Here is a 22,711-nt window from a genome sequence, read left to right on the forward strand (position 1 = left end):
ATATATTAATACAGAGTGACGCAAATTTGTTCTTCCGATATCAAATTTTAAATGGTTCACGTGGTAATGCACATTATGCACTGTTCCAAGATCTAAGCATATCAATTACCGCCTACGAGAACACAGCGCTGTAGACAATTCAACGCCATAAAAAGATATTATGATGAATAACTTAATGCCAATGTGTAGTAAAACAATCAAAGCGTCTGTCATTCAGATAAATCTGCCATATTTCTAATCTATTGCCTCTTTATTCAACTTTTGCATTTTTTGATTTACTATTCGAGAATAATACTTTTCAATATGCAACAAGTGGTGGACTTAATTTGGTAATCTGCGACGCATGGGCTTGCCGAATTCGCAGACGACATAATTACCTTCCAAGGGAGTTTAATTTTTGCTTTGTAAAGAACACACAATTTTAGTCCCTGATTATAAAATAATGTCAATTTTTTTATTAAGGATTTTCATTTTCTTGCGGCACATCTGACAACCTTTCATAGGGCAGCATTTCGCACCGTTTATCAAACACTGCTGTCATAAGTTCTAGTAAATTTCTAAGTTAAAAAAAAACGAAATTTATTTTAAATCATGAGGAACTGGAAAGAAATGAAAGAAGGAAATGCGAGAAAAGTAATGTGCACGAATGAACTTAAAACGCGATGTAAAAATATAAGAACCTGATGGACGACGCTCTCAGTTGGTTACAATCGGATAAACAGACGACTTGTTCAGTTGGCAGCAGTGTCCCCCCAACGACCACAACTATGTACAGAAAAAAGAAGGCGATGCAGTTTTGAAATAAGCAAAAACTACGTGAAAATAGAATTGTTTCCAGCTCGACTTTCACCCCGGAGAAGTCTACTTCGAGCAGCCCCTCAATTGAATCAAGTTCATTACAAAGGATGAGCTTTCTTGTGCGTGCAAAAAACTCGGTAGAGTTACAACAAACGTTCCTTTACTTTCCCCTTTTTGAGATAAAGGCAATATTCTATAAAATCTAAAGCCTTTGCCGTTGGTTTAAGCTAATACCTACCGCTGTCATAAAGCTTTGCGACAACGTAAAGCGCGAAACGAAAACGAAAGGTTGCATTAAGCTTCAAGCGAAGGCAGTGTTCGTGTCTGAAAAAACACCGTTTAAAAACCGACAGCTTCACAGGTAAAACAGTCGGTCGCTGAGCTGAGCCGAGGGCTCCTGGCGTATGTTCTGGCCGACTAGGTAGGCGAGCTTGTGCGCGTACTGGCAGGGCGCCGGCACGCGTACAGTTCCCGGCCAGTTGTAGTACATGTGAGTGAGCTTGTAGGCAAGCCGCTGCATATGGTCGGCCTTGAGATGCGAATGACCGCTAACCACCACGTAGTGAGTGGGCGAGACGGTGCCGTGGCGCACGTGCTGCGAAACCAGGAAAAAATCGGGCCAATTGCGCCTGGTGGCCAGGTGGTCCAGCACGGTTCCAGGGGGCGGGTTCCCAAGACCCTGCTGCTGCTGAGAAAAGAGCTTGACGTTGATGCGTTTCGACACGATGACAACTGACAACTTGGGAGCGTAGGGCTCGCCGCCGCGCATCTTATCGAACATGGAGAAGCACGAACGCAGCTGGACGACCTCGTGGTCGGCTACGGTGCTCAGCTGTCCGTCGCCGACGCCGTCTCGAAACAGCACGATGCGGGCTGGCAGCGCGTGGTTGACCTCGTAGTACTTTTTAATGGCTTCGGTCAGACAGATCTTGAGGCTGCCCATGAGCTCCTGGTGAGGCTGCTGGATGACCGCGCGGGAGTACCACCTTGTAACGTTGTACGCTTAATTTTACGTTATTTGTTATGCGTATATATATGTATTTGAGAAATAAGTACCGGAAAGAGCTTCTTTATACCATACCTGGCAGTAAAAGCATTTTGAGGTAGAAGTATTACGATTTTAATAGCCTCGTAAAAGTTCCGATTATCTAGTTATCTGCCTGTTCTACGCAACAACATAAAAAACGTGATATGAATTATTATAATAACAACGGGCAACCAAACTTAACGCCACATAAGTTTACATATATTTCTAATCTAAAACAACATAAAAAAATATAGTTAAAATTGACCTAATGAAGAAGACTACAACCATAAACATTTGGAAATGCAGCCACATTGACGCGAAGTAAAAACAAATAGTATAAATAGTAAAGTAAAATATTTTTGTCTGTTCCTAATCGGTTATGAATACACCTGTTTAAGGTGGCTGAGCCTGTGTTTTGCCTAAGGTTACAAGTAACTTACAACACGGAACCCAAGCACGTCACCTACCGTATTACCTTAACTTAGGGTCTTAGGCGGATAACCGGTTTGCGGTCTTACTGTGAATCACAAATTGCCAATTAGGATAATAATAACACCTTGTGGCGCTAATTCACGTCGCAAATACCCAACCGACGCACCTTGTAAGCAGGCGGTTGGTGCTGGCCACGAAGGCCGCCACCGAGTTGCCGCGTCCTCCCGGCTCGTGGTAGACGTCCACGCCGCAGATCATGAGGTCCTTGAGCGGAATATCGACGGCCCACAGCTCGCCGCCCATCTTGCAGTTGATCTGTAGCGCGATTTTCATCGTCACCGAGCGAAACTTGCCGGCCTTGGGGTCGTCGGGCAGCGTACGCGAGATGATCACCTGTTAGGGATGTCCAATAATAACGGATCGGAGCCGATTTAACGTGATAGTATTTGTACTTGAGTGCAGGATTTTCTCTGATTTTTTTGCCACGTGCGCAGGTGCCAATATTTTGCGTAAGTGCCAAAAATCAGTGCGCAAATTGACCAAATAGGCTGTGTAGCGGTCTTTACTATTTCAGTCTGATGCAGACGTTATCGTCAATATCCGAGGCGGTAGATTAACCTGAAGCGACGCGACAGATCGCCCCATAACTGCGTACGAGCCATTCAACGCAAATTGCCAGACATAAAAAACAATTTTTGCGTAATACTTTTTTAGTTATTTTTTTAGTAGGAAACTTATTTTCTTTCAGACAGAAACAAAATAACTTTATTTTATTAAAGGTAATTGGAACCGATATAACTTAATATTTTACCGTCGACGGTTGCGCTTAATTGTACATATGGCAAGTTTAAATAAAGGCCTGTCCCTGCGGCGACACATTTACAGTAATTACTTTCTCGCGTCTCGCGATAACCTTTGCCTAATAACTAAGTGTCAATCAAGCGTTATTTGGCAAGCGAATGACGAGTAATGCCAGGTGCAAAGTTCGCAATTTACTTAATTGCTTTAAGTTGAAAAAGTAACATTCCTTCATAAAACGTACATGTCTTGGACAAAATGCTTTACAGGGTTAATTAGGGACAGGGTTAACTTTAGGCCAATATTTAGCGAGGTAAAACACAGCGTAATTGTCAAGTATTGGTTATGTCAATAGGAACGTTGTATTCTTTGCAGTACATTATTGTACTGCATAACATGTCACGTTAGTAAAAAAAATAGAACTGATACACAATTTTACCAAAATAATTTTGTAGGCTCAACGCACTTAAAGAACGACCGAGACCATCGCCATCACAACGGTGAACTCAGGTGGAACAATGTATATATCGGACATCAATAAAATCACCTGGGACGGCACCGGCATGTAGACGCAGCAGAGTTTCTTCACGGCGCTGTAGCGGTCGTCGCGCGACGTTGGAAAGATGCAAACAACCAGCTGGACGCCAGGGTTCATCGCCGACGAGATGGCATCCTTGTACGCCGAGCTGCTGTCGTTTCGAAGCTCAATGAAGTTGGGCTGGCCGATATCCATGCCAAGTGGGCGACAGACCTCGGTCATTTTGCGGAAGAACTGCTCGGCCTTGTTGGCGTCACGCCTGGTGAAGAGAAGAAGCCAGTTGTTAATTGACACCGGCGCGATAACTTTGGAACGTGTTACGTCTCTCGTGAAGTCAGCGTTCGCCTGGCATCGGAACACCTGCTGGTTTCCCACCATTATGTTTTCCGGCGGAAATTGCCGCGCCAAAGTCTTTGAAGGGTGCACCTCCATTTCGAGTCCCCACCGGAGGAGCTCGTTTCTGGCTTCTTCATTGTTGTTAACTCTTTTTAAAAAGTCCTTGATGCAGTTAATGCGCTCCATCGGCGCAAGACAAGTGTGCTCCTTTATTTCTTTCATGGCCCTGAAGTCGGTTCGTAGCTTGTCCGACAAACCGGTTAGGTGACAGAGTTCTGGTACTAGACAAATGATTCTATCTTCGCCCTCTTTTTCGCGCTGCTCGCGCTGGGTGATCTTCTTTGGACGATGGATAAGCATTGGCTGCAGAAGATCCTTTATGTCGATCCTGTATTGGCACTTATAGTACTCCTGGTAGGAAAGCGTTTCTCCTTTTGAGTTTGTAAAGGTGCTGGTGGGCGTGATGTCCCATGCTATGTCATCCACTCTGTAGTTCTTGTTGTTGTATCTTGTGAGGACAACCGAACCAACAAGTTCCTTAACACAATTTTCCTTAAACATGCCACTGCCTTGCTTGTAGATGGATTCCATTATGTGTCTGGCAGTTTCGTTTCGCAGAACTTTATGAGAGACATCAATGTTCAGCAACAGGCCGCCTTCAAAGCTTTTTATTGCAGTCACATATCCCGGCCACAGTGTGAGCTTGTATCGCTCCACATTTTTGGGGTTATTCGGGTCATAGTAGTTGCGACCAACTGGGCACATCTTCAGCAAATCCATCGAGCGACGCAGGACAGTGTTGTAAAAGGGAATCAGCTTGTATGAAGCCGGGTCTAACTTCTGGGTTAAACTTATTTTAATGGTGATCACTGTCTGGTCGGTGGGCCTTTCAGACTTGAATATGGTTTCCTGGCCAAGTTGCTTTGGCAAATAAAGGATGCTACCATCAAAAGCCTTTGTCTTGCCAATTTCCTCCCTGTGTTGGTTAAGCAGGGAGAAGCGCAATCTTCTGCTGTCCACTACCGGGCTAAACGTGACATGATATTGAAACACGGCGTCATTTCTGCATTTCACTTTGACGCAGTTCACAAACAGAGGAACCTGACTTCCGCTTGTCCCATGATATTCAACCACTTGGTCGTCTGCTATTTCAAGTGCTCCTAATTTGGCTGGTAAATCACCCTCCGACTTGAGAACCTGCTGACACTTTTCTCCCATAGATAATTTATCAACCTTAAATGGGGGCGATTTCGGTGACTGGCGACCAGACCTGGTTGCAACATTTTGATTTACGTCTCGTGGCGGTGATAAGTGTTCTGGTGAATCGTTTGGAGCAAGCTTACTAATAGGGGATAAACCCCTTCCTACTTGGGCTGTACCCAGCAAAGTCGACAACGCCGATCCCCTGCCCATAGTAAAACCCCTCCCGGAGATGGGAAGAAGACGTGTTAACGAATGTCCCCGCCCTACTCCAGTTGGCTTTTCAAACTCAGAGGGATCAGTGGAAGAAGATTTTTGATCATCGGAAGCAATCGATGGCACTGACGAAGAGCTTGATGCGGTTGCTGTCGCAAAAAGTTTTAAGAGGGCAGCACCTCTTCCCCCTCCAAGCTTTGCCCTTTTGTCATCCATTTTATGTTTTCGTTTTAAGCTTACTTCATAGAAAAATTGTACGCAATTTCGATAACAACAAATCTAAAATAAAAATACCATTTAAAATAGAATAAAAAAATATTATCAACCAATACTAATATTTAATAGTTCTGACATTTTATAGTAATAACTGAAGCAAGAAACCTGTAAAATAGACATTTTTTGCAGGTCTACAATACTTAATTTTAATATTTACTACAATTTTGATAAACCTCAAAGGAATATTAAAACATTGTATTTTATAGGATTGCTTTGTTCAAATGTTCTTACCCCAATGTTTAATAGTTGGATATTATGTGCGGCTTTATATTTATTTCAACAAGAAAGTTATCATTTTTTTATATTTTATACCTGGGGTTTGGCAAACTACGGCTTCAGTCTTTGTGGTTATTTTTACCACTAGTATCTAGTGAATTGCACTTGTATTGACGACAAATGCAAAATTTAACCCTCCAACATTACATTATTCTAAATAATAGTTAGCATAGTGCACTGTAGTTAGTTATAATCATGTAAGACCGGGCATGAAAACGTTTAAGTGTGGAATTTACATATTTTTAACTACAGTAAGCATGTAGCAACCAGTAACTAAAAAACTTTATAAATTTTTTTTAAGTTTATAATTTTTGCAAAAAATAAGATTCACCAATGCCCTTTAATGCGTAAACACACAATTTTTTTTTTTTTTTTGATTTGTGATAAAAACATTTAATTAATTTAATAGCAACACAATAGAAACAATCTCAAACTTAAAAAATAATAGTTTTTTATATATACATGTCTACGTTGCTTGTTTAACATATTGATTATTATTGAGCGTTTCCTATTATACGGAGTGCAGATTTAGTTGTTGACTAAACTTGCACTGAAAGTGCATGTAACCCACAGTGGATGTATAAACATTGGATGGGCTTTATATTGGTGTACAATGTCTTATAAATTAGGAAAGTTATAGGTTGAAAACAAGTTTGATCAAGTTTATAATCAAACTTGTACTATGCATAGTCCTGCCCGGAAAAGGTAATACTTTGACAAGATCTGGGGAAGTGCATACACAGAAAATTTCGGGTGCATCAAAAGTGCACCCGCTAATAAAACATATGGTATGATTGAATTAGATTACGGGGGTGTGGGTTTGTGGTCTGATTAAACAAGTCTCAGGTACATTTTCCATACATAGTCGTGCAGAACAAATTGCACATCTGAGTTAAGACTTGTACCACAATTCAACCACTTTCTCAAGTTTATAGGTTTACAATCTAGTACAGTGACTTTTAACTGCTGGTGTTTCAAGAAAATTATTAATTTGACCAATGTTCCATGAAATCCTGGTTGAATATCACTGGTTTAACACAATGGCAGAAGTAGTTTTGTTCTATGAAAGTTATCAGCATTTTGAATTTTTCCATTGTGATTTGCTAAATTTACTGTTATGTATTCCAAGTCAAGTGTTTTTGAATAAATTACAAGTCGAACTCCTGTTCAAGCCATCAGCTGTCCGAGTTAAGAAATAATTAGAGCAAGTCAATTCCAAGTCCTTGTCATAAAAATAAAAGGCGCCGGTCTAGAATCCTACCACAGTGCACATTATTTGGGTGAGTAGTATTTTTAAATAATTATAGTTGACCAACCCTCACCCAAACCAGACACCCTAACCTAAATATTGTGCGTTGCTTTGATTGTTTCACCGCAAAATTAAAGAAAAATTGTGACTTGTACGTATGTGATTTCAAAATACCTTGTTTACAACACTTGATTAAGGTAAATGAGCCAAACATTCCCTATATGTGTAAAATAGGGTCAATATGTTGTTTTTTATGTAGGATTTTTATACACAAATTTTTTTGTTACCTCTGCGAACAAGCATAATCAATTAACTAACAACAAAAGTTTCCATTAGAAGAAAATTCAAAAACTTTACTGTTAACATTACGGCAAGAATGTAAGGCAAAGTTGCGATTTAACATTGCGTTTGATGTTTTTAGTTTTTACTTTTTTAATTGACTAAATAGATAAATAAGTAATAAAAGTAAACACAATTTGCAGAAAAGTTGTTTGGAACGTTAAATGGCCCAATTTATGAGTTGTTGATTCGTTCAAACTCACTAATCCTAAACACTTGACGTATACTGCTTCGAACCACTGAACAGTTATATTTTGTAATACGCACGTGGTTTGGTACTTAAATGGCCACTTTTTATTTTATAAAATGTTGCACTAACTATGTGAAATACAGGTTACCTTTCAACTTTCAAGGATTAACTACTTTCCAACTTTGTAACTATCGCACTGTTTAGCAGATGACGTTAATTATTTGATTATTAAGGCGGGAAACGAGTATTTGAAATAGTAGCGAGCGACTATCTGTATTTGCGAACAAGACGTTTTTATTTGTCGTGTGAAAACCGAAATCGATGTTTAAAATTGTTCTGGCATATTTCTTTTTTTCTCGTATACCGGTACACCATGTTTGCCGAAGTTGTCAACAGACCTGCTAATACCACAGTTGCTCGTGGAGTCAACAGACCTGCTAATACCACAGTTGCTCGTGGAATAGACTAGAGCAGGGGTGGGCAATTATTTTCAGCCGCGGGCCGCATGAGAAACCTAAAAAAAAAAATGTTGTGACGGGCCGGGGGGGGGGGGGGGGGGGGGGAATAGGACCTGAAATACACGCAATATGACGTCATGTATTCTGACGTTATGAAACGAATAAGCTAACGAATTTGTTATTACGTTTGGATTTGCGAAAATGTGCAATTTAAGTCGAATTTAAAGAATACCACAAGAGGTCGCTCGAAGCGCGAACAAATAGCTACCATATATGTGTTAAAATGCAAACATTAATTTAGATTTAGAGGAGGACAAAAAGCATTAAGAACAGACAAAAATAGTATTGGTCAATATATAGTTGTGGGGAGTGCTAGTTAAGATCAAAATACGAAAAATGTCATACAAAAAACTTACAATGTTTTTTTTTTGCTTTTTAAAGCTTTAAATTACCGATGTGTTACTTTTTTTAGTAAAATAGACATATTGCAAAGACGTTACAAATCGGGAAAGACACACAACGTGACAATGACTATTAGGTTGACAAATATGAATATATTTTAAAATTTAGAAAACGGTCGGTATTTCGTTCATAGTTTAAAGGTGGAATACTTTCGATGCACTAAAAATATATAAGTATTAGGCTAATTTTATTCGTCTTTCGTTGAAGATAGTGCCACGGTGCAGAGGACGCTATTTGTCTGTAAAGTTGCCATAAAAATTGCATGGAACATATACGATAAAGACAGAAGAGATTCGCGCGAAATTTCTGTTTTAGTGTTTAAAACAACCTAGAAATCGAATTTGGAATGACTAGATCCGTCCCTGAAGAGGGTGTTTACGATGCAACCAAACATGTAGAAACTCGTCCTTGTTTTTCTTAGCCTATGTATTTTAAGGAAAATAAGCCGCAGGCCGGATTAAATCGATTGGCGGGCCGTATGTTGCCCGGTCTGGACTAGAAAGTACGTTGGTCATTGTCCCCCTGTTGAAATATATACAATATCAATAAATGGTTTCAAAACCATAAAGTTATAAGCTATAGGGCCGTAGTTCTCAATATGGCTTACAGCAACCTAATAAATAATCGCGACATTCTAAGCATGAAAACTGTTTTGAGATGTCATAAATTTACATTATAAAACAAATAAATAATAAACTTGCTTTTCTTGGTAAAAATCTTGCGCGATCTGCAAAGAGTCTTATATTTGAGTTTACAATTCATGGCACAATTCTGTTTACGCACTTAAAACCAGAAAGTCGAACGAAACACGAACCGGAACTTTCTCAACCAGTTTGGGCCGTTTTTTGCGAAACCGAACCGTATTTTGTTAGATTTTTACCAGCCGAACCGGAAGTGAACCGGATTTTTAAAACGAACTTGAACTTTATCCTAACCCGAATCTGTCAAAAAGCGGTTTACTCCAGCATGGCGTCACAACTTCTATTTTACATAGTTAGGCATGGCATGCTCAAAAGTTTGTTTGCGCAAAAGGAATATTGATTAAATAAACGTTGATTTTTAATTTTTCAGATATTTTAATAATTTTCTAAGGGTTATTAGATTATAATAATATTGCTACTAATATGTAGGCAGACCCTTAAAATACTGTGATTCTGATGGCCGATTACATAAGCTTCGTGCTGACTGTAAACTATCTGTTTAACGTACTAACAGGTTTACGGCAAAGTACACTTAAATACAAAATGCACAAAAAAGACGCCTTTTAAATCTATATTACTTTTACGGACGGGAATGGATTGCTGCGAAGGTTTCCATCTCATTCAGCAATCAAACTTGCTTGTGATGCAAGCTTTACATATTATGACGGCTTCGAAATCTTCCCACGGATGTCTAAGAAAATTCAAATAGAGGACATTTATTTAACTGTACAGCACGTCTAAGTGTACTGCAGGGATGACCAACCTTTTAACATAATGGGCCGCATTGCCAGTTTAAAAATTTCTATGGGTCACAAAACCTATTAAATTAAAGGGAGTGACGTCATAAGTTACGTCATGTCGTGACGTCATAAAACAACTTAGCTTATAAACACCCGCTCTTCTAGAGTGAACTCTTGCCCAAATATATATCAATCTCGGTCTTATCGTTCGAAGCGCGAAAAATTGAGTTTATTTGTCGTATCATGCCATGGTACGACGCCTTTGGGCTGATATATTTCCTTAAAACGGTCCGCAAAAACACACATTTAGAGAAAAAAAAATCTTGTTTAACAAAGACGGCAGCACAATTAGTGTTTGATGGCTGTTAAAATGCGACATAAGACTCGATTATAGGCTCAGAAAAAATATGAGTTAAGGCCCAGATCTACTACTGCGCGTTCTACACTTTTTGATGATAGTCGAAACATTGTTTTAAATACAGGCTACTGAAAGTGAGAATAAGTGGTGAGCCGAACGTAACATCAAGTTGGCCGCGGGTTGGACGTCTCTGGTGTAGTGTTCCCAAACCTATGGGTCGCGACCTAAAATTAGGTCGACATTTGATTTGGTTGAGTCGCCGACTTCAGTAGTTCTTATCGTTAGCTTATAGGTATAACATTATAGGTTCCCAGCAAAATTGCTTCAAACTGGCGTAAACGTCACGAAGATATATCCAGAAGCCCTGCGATAGCTACCCTATTTTGTGCGGGAAAAACAAAAATGTAATGCAAGAGCTCAGTACCGAAATCGTGCGGTGACGATAAAGACGATTGTGTGGGCGCAAGTTCGGGTGAAGGAAGTGGAGAAGTGCCTTATAACAGAATTAACGACGATGCTGGAAGTAAGTAATTCCGATTCCATAGTTACTGTCACGACTGAAATTAACTACTAAATTACATGGAAGCCAAACATTCATTTAAAAAGCCTTATGAAAATCATTTAAGCAGAAATTCGTCCCAAGTGCTCGCTTGCTGTGGTTTTGCTTTTCGATAGCTTTGTATTCGAAGCTTAAGCGACAATCAAAGACCGGCCCTTATGTTTTCGTATACGTTAATTGCACAGGTAATGATAAAAAAGGACAGAAGCAATCGCGACGAGATACAGCCATCAGGTAAAACCTCCGCCGTTTCTTCGACGGTCAAGGAGATTCCAGCCAGCAGTTCGACAAACTTCGAGCCGTCTGCGACTAACAGCAGCCTCCTTCGCGCAGACGAAGAATCCCGCGCTCCCAAGCAAGGTGACAACGCGCGGTGAGAAGAAAGTGGCAACTGAAGACCACAATGCAGCCGGAATCGCTTTTCAGAGAAACGTTTGGCTCCGGACTTTACTTTTCACCATGGTGCTGCGGAGTGTAGCGTTGGGACCTTTGTAAGCGCCATTTGCCCCTTTTCTTGCAATTTTTATATTCTTCATCTTCATTCAAAAGCCTCGCCGTCACGAAAGACCTATACTGCCAAACAAATTTCTTACAGCAATGTACCTACAGGTATATTTGATTTCTAATCATTATTCGACCGTGCTGATAATAGAGGCGGTAAAAAGGGTTAAATCGGTTAACTAACTGATTGAGGCATTCGGAGTAGCATATCCTACTTTTAAGTCTTGGCACCAGAATTCAAAGCGGCTGTTGTTTTCTGCTGATATTTTATTTTTTTAGTATTTTCGTGACTCTTTCCTTACTTATGTTAAGTTATCTTTTCTATTATTTGGCTTATAAATGTGTAGCATGTGTTTTGTCGTCGTTTGTTCCATTTTGTTGTCATAAAACCCAAACGAAACCTTCTCGCTTTTGGTTTATATTAAATTACTAATAAGTTTAGCAGACAAGCAAAACGAGGTTCTGGGTAAAGGTTCTCGTTTCTTGCAATATTACCCTTTTTCTCATTAGAATAATCTGCAGAAACTATTTTTTTTTTAATATTAATCATTCTTGGTAGCAGTTTTTTTCTAAGTTTTAATCTGGAAATCAGGTTTAACTATACGGCAAATTGTATTAAAATGATTTCCAGATTTATGCAAATATGTACCGGTAATCAACTTTTTTAAAAGCAAAAATAGTCTTAAGTAAGGGGTAGGAATGCATTTGCAAAGTAGACCAAAACTGTGTTTGGATTTCGCGTATAGTATACTGTTATTCAAGTTTTGGTTAAATATTTTGCATTGGGGTTAAAAATATTTTGTAGGCAATGAGTTAACCCAGAGCCTTACAACCCATGGTCCACGTAACAGTAGGTGCACGCAAAGACTCAAGTCTTGAGGCACAATAATAGGATACAAGTGAAACATTATTGCAACTGCTGTACAGTTACAATCCTTCTTTGACACATTAAATCGGCCTGTTATAAATGTTTGACCTGAATGTATTGTAAAATCTCCGTTAAAAATTAGTAAAATTAAGGTTTTTATCTTAATGGATGTCATGCATCGATGCATTTCAATAAAGACAAACCAGACCTTTATTTGAGTTAGTAGCAAATTTCGGAAAAATGTTATGCTTAACATTTTTTTAACTAAAGACTTCGCAATTCATTCAGAGCATATTCTTCAATTGTATATTCTTTCAATTGTAATATTTCAAAGATAAGAAATAATAAAAATCCGAGGCTGCCAAGAACGGCGATAGACCTCGGTACATCAAACAACGCAAGCACATAAAAATTGCGACTTATAGCGATAAATTACAAACTGTTTTACAATTTCTTTAAGCAAAGTTTTCACGTTCTATTCTAAATAATTAAGCAACTAAAATAGCATGAGACTAAAAGGGCATCTCGTTGGGCAGAAGAAAGTTTAAAAGTGTTGATTTATAATGGGCAATTCTCAGCAAGATCGCACAAATCCACTTAAAGTCAAATTGCTGCCCAATCCAATAACCAACAGGTGAGAATGTGTGCAGGACCAAACGCAGGTGAGAAGGGAAAGTCCAAGCTATTCGTGTGTAATTGAAAGCTAAACATTCAGGTCTGTGCTGAGGGGCGTGACAGGGTTGCACTTCCTGTTGAAGAATCTCGTAAACTGCCGCAAAGTAACTGCAAACGTATAGAAATGTTATCATTTAAACAAGGCTATAGTATATTCCTAAATAAAATCTCGGATAATTTGATTTGCGTTCACCATTTGGTTTGATGCGACCTTAATCTGTCGGAATTATTCGCCAGATCCAATATCACTTAATAGTCCTATGTCGGTTTCACAACAAGCAAAGCCTAGGTTAAAGAATTCCCAATAAATAAACACAGCAATGCAAAAAGTAATTACCTGAAAGAGCAATGGCCAGATCGGTCAGTTGTTCCAGATAATTGATGGCGGTGGCCTTGAGAATAAAGAGGATGCGCATTCTCGCTCCCAAACGCATCTCGGATAAGTCTGTTACCAGCTCGGGATTTGCACCACCCTCTTCAACGTCATCCACATATTCGTCATAATTTCCCAATGTCTTATTTACTAGGTAAGTGGTGAGGTTCTCCCTGACGAAAGACAAACGATTTAAATTGGTTTAACATGTGCCGTTATAGAATAGATTTAATTAATTATTCTTGGTGTTAAAAGGAAAAAGCAAATATATTTTATTGTCTTGCAAACCTTTACAACAAAATTCCAACAACCTTGTATTGCGAACACTTTACTATATGGTGAAAATGTTTTACAAATAAAATTACGCGTTGCTTAAGATACGGTTTAAACAAAACAAAAGCGCAAATGGCGCTCGCCGAATTGGATATTGCTTTTAACTGTTGGACATTAATCAACCATTGCCTGACACAATTTTGCAGCAAACTTATACAAACATAGCATTTTTAGAATAAGCAAAATAATACAATCGGCCGAACGAAATATGCACACGTAAAAATCTATGAAACTTTACAATGCATACGAGGTAACCAGTTACCAACAAGGCGATCTTCCCAATATGATTTGTACGGCAACGCTCATCCAATATAAATCTGTAGAGATATATTAAGCAATTTTCTGAAATCTTTACTAATCATCAAAAAAATTTTGGACTACGGTTGCAAAAAATATTTTTACATCCAACGAAGGCCTTATCAGTATTTTACTTAGTTTTTACCTGATGCCAATATGTTCTTTTTTAAAAAACTGTTGATGAAGACAAAGATGCAAGATGCAAGCATCACAACATTGGCGGTTAGCCATAAAATCACTAAGCCATAGAAGGTCCTTAAAAAATATAATACAAATCAACATTGAAATTAGGAATATGCTACATTTTTTATTAAAACTATATAGTGCGTTTTTTGTTAGTAAACTCTCTTAAATTTAAACAGGTGCTTCGTATATTTAATTTGCTGCAACATTCCATTTTTCGTTTTCTGAAAATGTTTATAAAATTAATTCTATACACATTTCGATTTACTTGTGATTACGTCGACCAATGCAGTTATTGATCCAGGGGCAATGGTGATCGAATCCAGGGATACACTTGTTGCAGTTCTTGCAATGTTTTGCATTGTGTCTGGGAAAATATTCTTTCAAAGCAAAATATAATTGTTCAAGAAATAAAGTGTAAGTCAGGGGAGATGAAACTAGCAACTTTTACTCAAAAATGCAGGCAACCAAACTAATGCATGCACAAAACTTACACAAATGCTTGGCAAACGAAACATTAACCTCCGGACACCACATGTCGATGAGTCGCCGATCGGACAAACTGGGGAATGTCGCGATCGCTTTTGTAAATATTTTGCTTTAGGCTGTCAAAAGTTGGGTCCAATGACGTCACGATCACTACAGGGTGAGGAACACACCAATTACGACACTAGCAATCTAAAGAGGAATATTGTAAATTTTATTCGACAAATCTTTTTAACCAACTACAAAGTAAAGCAATAAAGATAATTGAAACTCTTTTCATTTATCTCAGCAATTGTTTGGGAATCTTACTGCGCACTGATGCTTCCGAAAACGTATGATTTGCAAGAAATATCTAGAGTCTAAACAAATATCATAGGCCCACTTACCGCAGCCAAAATAGTAGCCCACACTCCATGTATCGATGGAACTTCGACAGCAAACAGCGTCACAATATTAAATATCATGTGCACCCAACAAAGAACCTACAAAAATCACCAACGATATTGCGAAATACAAATACACATAGCACAATATAACCTTATTGTTAGAATAGAACACTTTAACGTGAAATATATAATATTTACACGAAATTGCTTTTTTCTTTTCTCAATCGCATTTCTCAAAGGAATTATAACTTATTTCCATTTTTTGGTATCATTGGTTGATGGCATTCATGACCTCATAATGCCGTTTATTAACTGTGACTTGCAACTTCAAAATGAGTCTAATTATACTGAAGCAAGCAGTTAATTACAAGTCTCATTAAACTAATTTCGACCAATCAACCTCACTATTACTTCAAGGAGTTCAAGGTATTGCTGTAGTCTGATTACAAATCCACAAAGTTTTTGTTGGCTGGTGTTTAGCAAGCCAGCCAGAAGCCGGGCAAACACAACCGCCCACTATATTAACTAGACAAGACTGATTATATTGATATAAGCTTTCGCATAATATAAGTTGAAGGTTTGCATGAAAGAGAAAAGGCGACACGAGAAAGCGGAAATGATTTATTACCCGGAGCCGTTTTGCAGTCGTATTTGCTGAATGCTTGGAGCACGAATCCGTGCATAAGCGTCAATAAACGGATATAATTGCCTGGAATCAGTTTGTCGGTTGTAAAATGTCTTTTGTCTTGATGTTTCCCTGCGTCTTCTTTTGTAACGTTGACTACAAGATTCTAGGGCGCTCTTTCACTATTGTACGTGAAAAGTTATGCAAAAAAAAAATAATACCGCATACAACAACGCATATTTTTTGGGTTAGGGTGCGGGTTAGCGTTTGGGTGAGGGTGGGTCAAGTAATATTATGTTTATTATTAATAATAACTTGACCCACCCTCAACCAAACACTAACCCGCACCCTAACCCAAACAATATGTGTTGTGGTATGCGGCATTTGAAGAAAAATTTTTTTTTATTAATTTTTACGTACAATAGTGAAAGAGCTTTTTTTTCCATTAACTCATCGATACTTTGCGGTTCCCTTAACTTTAGCCAATTAAAGGAATGACCATTTTAAAAAAGATCGTTAAATGGTTTTCGTTTTCGGCATATAATTTATGTTGAGTACTACCTGTATGCTATAGTATAGATATAGAGCAGGGGTGGGCAAACTGCGGCTCGTGAGCCACATGCGGCTCTCCGGCATGTTTTTTGCGGCTCTTCTAGTTGAATCGTAAAATTTCAAAAAAATTGTAAAGGTTACCAAGAGTAGCGTTTATAAACGTTTCTCTCTTTTTCTTTTCTTTATTAGGGCCAACATTTCGTTTATGACGTAACACTAGATATAGTCCAAAGAGTTAGTCAACAAAACTGATATTAATAAATGCTGTGCGTGTTATTTTGCTATAACCGTTATTATTATTGTGTTGATTATTACCGTTTTGTTTTGTTATATTACAATGTTATTATTGCGACTGGCATGCATTATTTACCGTTTTTGCATTGAAATAATTTTGAGGCTCTTTGGTGCTTGTATTTTCTGCAAATGGCTCTTCCATTGAATACATTTGCCCGCCCCTGATATAGAGTAGACAAGCTTCTGTGAGAAATAAGAACATAGCCTACCATACAGTAACACTCATATAGTAAGGTAGGACTACAAAACTCGGGGTTGCCAGATAGCAAAAATAAAAAAACCAAACTTAACTCAAAAAAGTCAAATCTACTACAAACTCTAACAAGCCTATGTTTTTCCTTAAATTAATAAAAAATGCAATAAATAGTCATTATAGCACATTGAATTTCTCTTTTTAATGCAGTTTTTCTCAATTTTTTGCAGCTTTTTTTTTAAAGCAATCTTTTTTTTTGTAAACTTTTTTTGCCATTTTTTCTCTTTGTGTGTTGATTTTGATCTCTTCTTAACATAACAAATTTTTAAATAAAACAAAAAAGCCTAAAAAAGCCAAATTTTGTTTTAATTTTTTTCAAATAAGATCCAGAGGTTCAAAAAAAGCCGAAATTTTCAAATTTGGCTTAAAAACATCCTTACTGGCAACCCTGACAAAACTCACACCTTTGCTTAATTAATGGGCCTTTTTACATGTGAGGGTCTGTTGCAATTTTTCTGACGCAATGTTTGCAATAACAATTAACAAGGTAGGGCTGGTAGGGCAAATTGTTGGATAACGTTTTTTAAACCATCCATTAAGCATGTTTCATGGCTACATTAATTTTTTTAGAAATAATTACTACTTCTCGCCTTAAAGTATTGTTGAAAGTATTGGCAACTAATACGAAATCCGAAAAAAGAGAACATTTGGGTATTTTTGAGCGTCCTCGGAAGACCATTCATATTTTCTTGAGAAAAAGCCACCTAAAATGGGACATATGGTAGGCCTGTCACGCCAAAATTGGTTGATCAAGCGCCAAAACTGGTCTGGTCTTTGGCGTTGGGACAGCCGCTAAAACAGGTCTGGCTAGGCCAAAACTGGTCCGGCCTTTAAAATCCCTTATTTATTCTTTAAAATCTGACAAGAAGCCTGCAAACAGTTCAAATGGTTAAAGGAAACTATGCTTAAAGTAAATATACTAAATATTACCTTACAACGGAAATAAATTATTGAAACACTAATTATAAAGAAACTATAATCGGCTTTTGGTATATTCTATTGTTCAGTTCGTATAAAACTAATAGCGTTAGAGTAAGATGAAAGACAGACACGTGTGTGTGTCTTTCATCGATTGATACGGACTGATGATCCCCCAATGTGAAGTTGCTTGTACTAACAGAATGTGCAAGTATTGGCGTATCGTTGTTTCTCGACTCGCTCCTCTCTGAGCCTGCATAGCTCAGTTGGTAGACCGACGGTCCCGGATTGACCGGAGGTCCGTGAGTTCGAACCTTACTGCAGGCTAGTTGTTTTTCTGGCTTGCTCTGCTTGCATCATAGATCGACAGATTTGGCGAGTCTGCGATGGCTTTTCGGTGTACGTTAGAGTTAGAGTTAGAGATCCTACTCGGAGCCATATATATTTTACAATGGAATAATGCAGGGGCGGGCAACTTCTCCGGTCGGCGGGCCAGAAATGGCCAAATGAAGTACTTGGCGGGCCGGATTAAGTACTGTCAAAGCTTGCCTGTTTTGTCGCATAATAGCGACTAACGTTGTACTCGTTAAACACGGCAACACTTTTTTGCCGACTTAAAGAATAAACTAAGTACAACTTTATACACCGAAAATCGGTTTGTTTAGATGTTATGAGATAAATAATTAAACGTTAGGTAAAAATTTGTCAAAATTATTTCAAGTCAAAAACAATTAAAAATGCACATAAATCGTTTACAAAATTAAAAAAACTATTATCAGCTTTTTTATAATTGACGTTATGTTAAAATTTATTAAAAAAGTTTTTTTTTTGAGTTATATTCAACGACATTTTAACTGTGTTATATATACGCGAGCTTCCGGAATTGTCCACCCTGTCCAAGTTTATCGCATTAGGCTCAGCTTCGTTTTTTGCATTATACAGTTGTTTATTTCTGATTTGGACAAATGTATTGAACAGTATTTGCTGTCTGTTTTCTCTTGACAACATTTTCTAAAATAACCAGCGTCTTTGTTTTCTTCGGCAATTTATAGTTATTTGACTTTTTGAAATGATAAAAATTTCAACTATAGGGTTACATAAACCCGAAAAAATAGCTGATTTGTGTTCGACCGATAGTCAGTAATACACCAAAAACGTGTTGTTGACGACGCCAAGACACTAATGCTTGTTGATTAAAATAATCAATATATTTATAATAGGTCAAAATTTTGTCAAAAAAATCTATTTTTAGGCCAAAATTTCTTTTTTTAGTTCAAAAAATAATCGCCCTACTGATGATGCTTTTATTAGCGAAGTATATTTATCTCTTAACAACCAAACATTCTTTATTATCATTGATGTGCAACCGGAATCATTGGTTTTTCACCATTCGGATTTTGTTATTCAAAAGAAAATACTGATTCTTGCCGATTTGAGTGAAAAAGTACTTGGGCATTTAATCCTTGTTAAATTCGCGACACTCCTTCTCAAACTTATGTTTCTGGGCAAATCCATGGGAAAATATCTTTGTAAATTCTAAATATAATTTCAACCCAAAACAAAGAATCTATAAACACAAAGAAAACAAACAGCCAAAGAATAACTAACAATCTTTATAAATTGACGTAGTAAGCAAGTAGTGAGGGATTGTGGCAGAATGTGGCCGTGGGCCACATTCATATAACACCAGAAACTGTCTGCGGGCCGTAGATTAATTACAATTTAATAATAACTGTGCCGCTCTTTGTATTGGTGACGGGGGGTATATCTAGAATTACATCACGAATAACGCCTGTTAAAATGTTGCTTTTAATAAGACAAAAATGACCTTTAAAATTGTTTAAGTAAAACTATTTTTATTGTTGATGCAAACGTAACATTTCTAGTTTGGAAACCAATAGTGCCCTTAAAAACTTTCCCAGGGCGTAGGCTACTTGACAGGTTAGTTATATCACATTTTGTAGGTTGGACAAAAGTAGCCTAGACCGAAATATTCAGTCATCGAAATGTCAATCCCGTTTAAATTAATCCCCGCGTTTTCTTGTTTTCGGATATTTCACTTAGCCTACCTATAACACCTAAAACATGTATTTTGCATCCATGGGGAATTTGGAACACATATATGGAGGATTTGTTGTCTCCATGTAATTGTAGGCTATTGCTTCATGAACTCCACGTCTGACTATTCAACCGCAATGTGCCGTCACACGGTGAAAAAGGTAAGCAGATGGTTAAGTGTGTTTTTCAGAAACAAAGCACTTCAATATATTTTTTGCGGTCATTCGAGTTATTCCCAATTTAGTGATTTTAACCGGCGAGAAATTCTCGTCGAATGGCCGCGCAGCTGTGCACGTTTTACAAAGCTATTTGGATTTAGATGCTATTTGGATTTAGCTGTACTTGTAACACTTTTAAACATCTACTAATTAATGAGATTTAGTAATAATAATTTATTTGTAAATTTTCGCATACCAGAAGCAATATTACGATTAAGTTTTAGCAAGATGCATTACGGTTGAGTTTGAAATGATTCAAGTTTTTTGGTCTTGTGTTGATTGCTAAAATTAATTTAGGGTCCATAAAGTGTTATCGATGCTTCGTCGACCGAATTCTCTTCGTTGAACTTTTTTAAGAGAACAATCGTAGGAAATTGACATGACTAAGTTCCAATTTGATAAATATGAGCCACGTCATCGTATTGCTTATGCAATATTCTTAAATGGTGGGTATAAATGTTGCTCAGAACTCAATTAATCCAACCAGGTGAACTTCTGCAGTCGGCGATTCAATTTTGCGTCTCGACATACATGTTGAGAAACATTGACTTACACCATCCCTTCTGTTACATTAAAGTATCCGTGCCGATAGTTAAAAGTAGAGTGCGAACCCAGGCCATCATTAAAAGTGATTTTTACGACAGCAAATGAGTTTAAATTAATGGGTTATGATTTAAAATGTTTCTTGTTAACCTTAAGTGCACTTTAGTCACTGTTTTCAATGGACTTGACTTGACTTGACTTAAGTCGCTTATGGCTAATGACTTGACTTGACTTAAGTCTTTTAGACAAATGACTTGGTTTGACATTAAATGTTTTCATTAACCATTTTTTCGTAAAATTGGGCTATTTATCCTATTTTTTGCACATAAAGCGATTTGCTTGCCGTACAGGCCTATTGCGTTTTTGGTATATTTTGTTTTAAGTAAGGTAATGCTTATAAATGGACGAGTTTACCCAATTTTAATTGCTTAACATGTAATTTTATGGACTTGACTTGGTATCGGCTTGCTTTAATTATGACTTGACTGGGCCTTATTCAAAAAGACTTGACTTGGACTTAAGTTATTTTACATATGACTTGACTTAGACTTAAGTTATTTCAAAATAAGTAGTTTACAACACTGGTTTCTGCAGCACTGAGGCCTGCTATGAGCGCGGGTGATCGTAAAACTGAATTTTGCTTATTTAAAGTACGCAAATGTAAAAAATTCAAAACTTATTTATTTGTTTCCGTCGACTCAGTCCCTCTCCAAAATATCAATTTATCTAAAGTATATTTTTTAAGCCATAAGCCAAAAGGATCTTGCTCAATGCAACCATATCGAGCAAAGTTCAGACGAACTTTATCCTCGAATTCAGTTGTCGGTTACCTTTTTAATGACGTCACCATTAAAATTTGTCACGACCCCAAACAAAAATCCTAGATCAGCCTTAAGCTGTTTATGGCACGAGAACAATCTCAAAATCAGGGTGGTCCAAGGTTGACACTTGACAGCATCGCGGGCCACATATAGTAGGCCACATGCGTCTCATGCGTGTATGGGCGACAGGGCGTATCAACGGTTTCTTTGTTCGGGGTATAAATCGTCAAAAATGACGTCAAAAAATTGAGTCAAAAAGTAACGCCTAAAGATGCAGATAAAGTTGAAAATGACTTGTATTTTTTTTGACACACGAGATGTTTAAGCAAAGGGCTTATGAGAGCCATTGACCCCATAACTGGAAGGTTAAAAACATGTAAAACGGTCTCGGGCTAAACGAACCGCGCGTTGCTTATCTTGTTACAATTCAAGTCAGAGAGGCTACGCTATCGCTAGATTACAAAGACGTTATCGATTCGCGCAAAAAGTGTTTTATCTAGATTAATTTGGCTGAAATTGCATCTTGGAAACAGTCGGGCTACTAGGGATAGTTACACATAAAACCTGTATAAAAACTTTCCAGAACTTCGATATGTTTTATCGTTCATTAGTTTAAAGTGGCAAAAAAAGTAATTTAAATAGAGTCGTACTTTCTATGTTAAGTTCATATTAAAAAGACGGAAAACAATTGCCTGCTGCAGGAAAAACGCAAATATAACATATGAGTTCGCAAAAAGCCATAGGACGCACATGCGCATTCCATCAAAGCCGGTCTAGCACAAACGAAATATTAGGCCTCCTCGTCATCCTTTATAACCGAATTGCTGAGCATTGGGAACCCGGTTAATTTATTAATGTAACTCGCAAAACGTAATCACAAACAAACTATTCGAACAGCTAGCAATTCGTTCGTAACTTATATAACCCGCGGGCCTGGGTTTGGACCACCCTGCTCTAAATAAACCCTATTGTGGCCAATTCTCACTTCATTCTAGCTCTTATTTGTTTTAAAGTTGTGGATTAAGTATAATTTTTTTGTTTGTTTTTCGCTCTTTCGAAGTTTATGCACTTCGTACAGGTTTATTGGTGAGCTTTTATGTAATTTAATAGATAGCTTATTCTCCAAGTCAGCAAAATTTTACTTAACACACGGTTTTATGAAACTTTGCTTTTAAAAAGTTGCGCACCTTGGAAGAAACATTAACCTATGCTAGATGGTTTGTGCAATCTAGCGTGTAACGCCTTTGCGGTGCTTAGGCTCCCCTGTTTTCAGTGGCTATGAAAACAATGATTTGATCTCTTGCCTTGTACTTGCTACGGTCCACTTCTTTTAGCATTTAAAATAGCGTTTTGTTTGTGGCAGTGACGCAACAA

The 22,711-nt window shown here is 37.8% G+C and overlaps 1 protein-coding gene across 1 annotated transcript; it reads right to left on the reverse strand.

Moving 5' to 3' along the window:
- Positions 1 to 1,153: 1,153 nt before the first annotated feature.
- Positions 1,154 to 5,561, reverse strand: LOC146157201 (piwi-like protein 2). The gene is made up of 3 exons (XM_083388116.1): positions 3,603 to 5,561; positions 2,424 to 2,650; positions 1,154 to 1,784 (listed from the first exon to the last, which is right to left on the reverse strand). The coding sequence occupies exons 1-3, from the start codon at positions 5,559 to 5,561 to the stop codon at positions 1,154 to 1,156; spliced, it is 2,817 nt and encodes a 938-aa protein (XP_083244242.1).
- Positions 5,562 to 22,711: the final 17,150 nt, after the last annotated feature.

The sequence above is a fragment of the Ascidiella aspersa genome, chromosome 4 (genome assembly GCF_963924565.1).
Source record: "Ascidiella aspersa chromosome 4, kaAscAspe10.2, whole genome shotgun sequence".
Classification (NCBI taxonomy): Eukaryota; Metazoa; Chordata; class Ascidiacea; order Phlebobranchia; family Ascidiidae; genus Ascidiella; species Ascidiella aspersa.

Coding starts and splice junctions, on each gene's coding strand:
- LOC146157201 (XM_083388116.1), bottom strand. CDS start 5,561: ATGGATGACAAAAGGGCAAAGCTTGGAGGGGGAAGAGGTGCTGCCCTC. Junction 2,651..3,602: donor ACATGCCGGTGCCGTCCCAG/GTGATTTTATTG, acceptor CATCCCTAACAG/GTGATCATCTCGCGTACGCT. Junction 1,785..2,423: donor ACCAACCGCCTGCTTACAAG/GTGCGTCGGTTG, acceptor CAACGTTACAAG/GTGGTACTCCCGCGCGGTCA.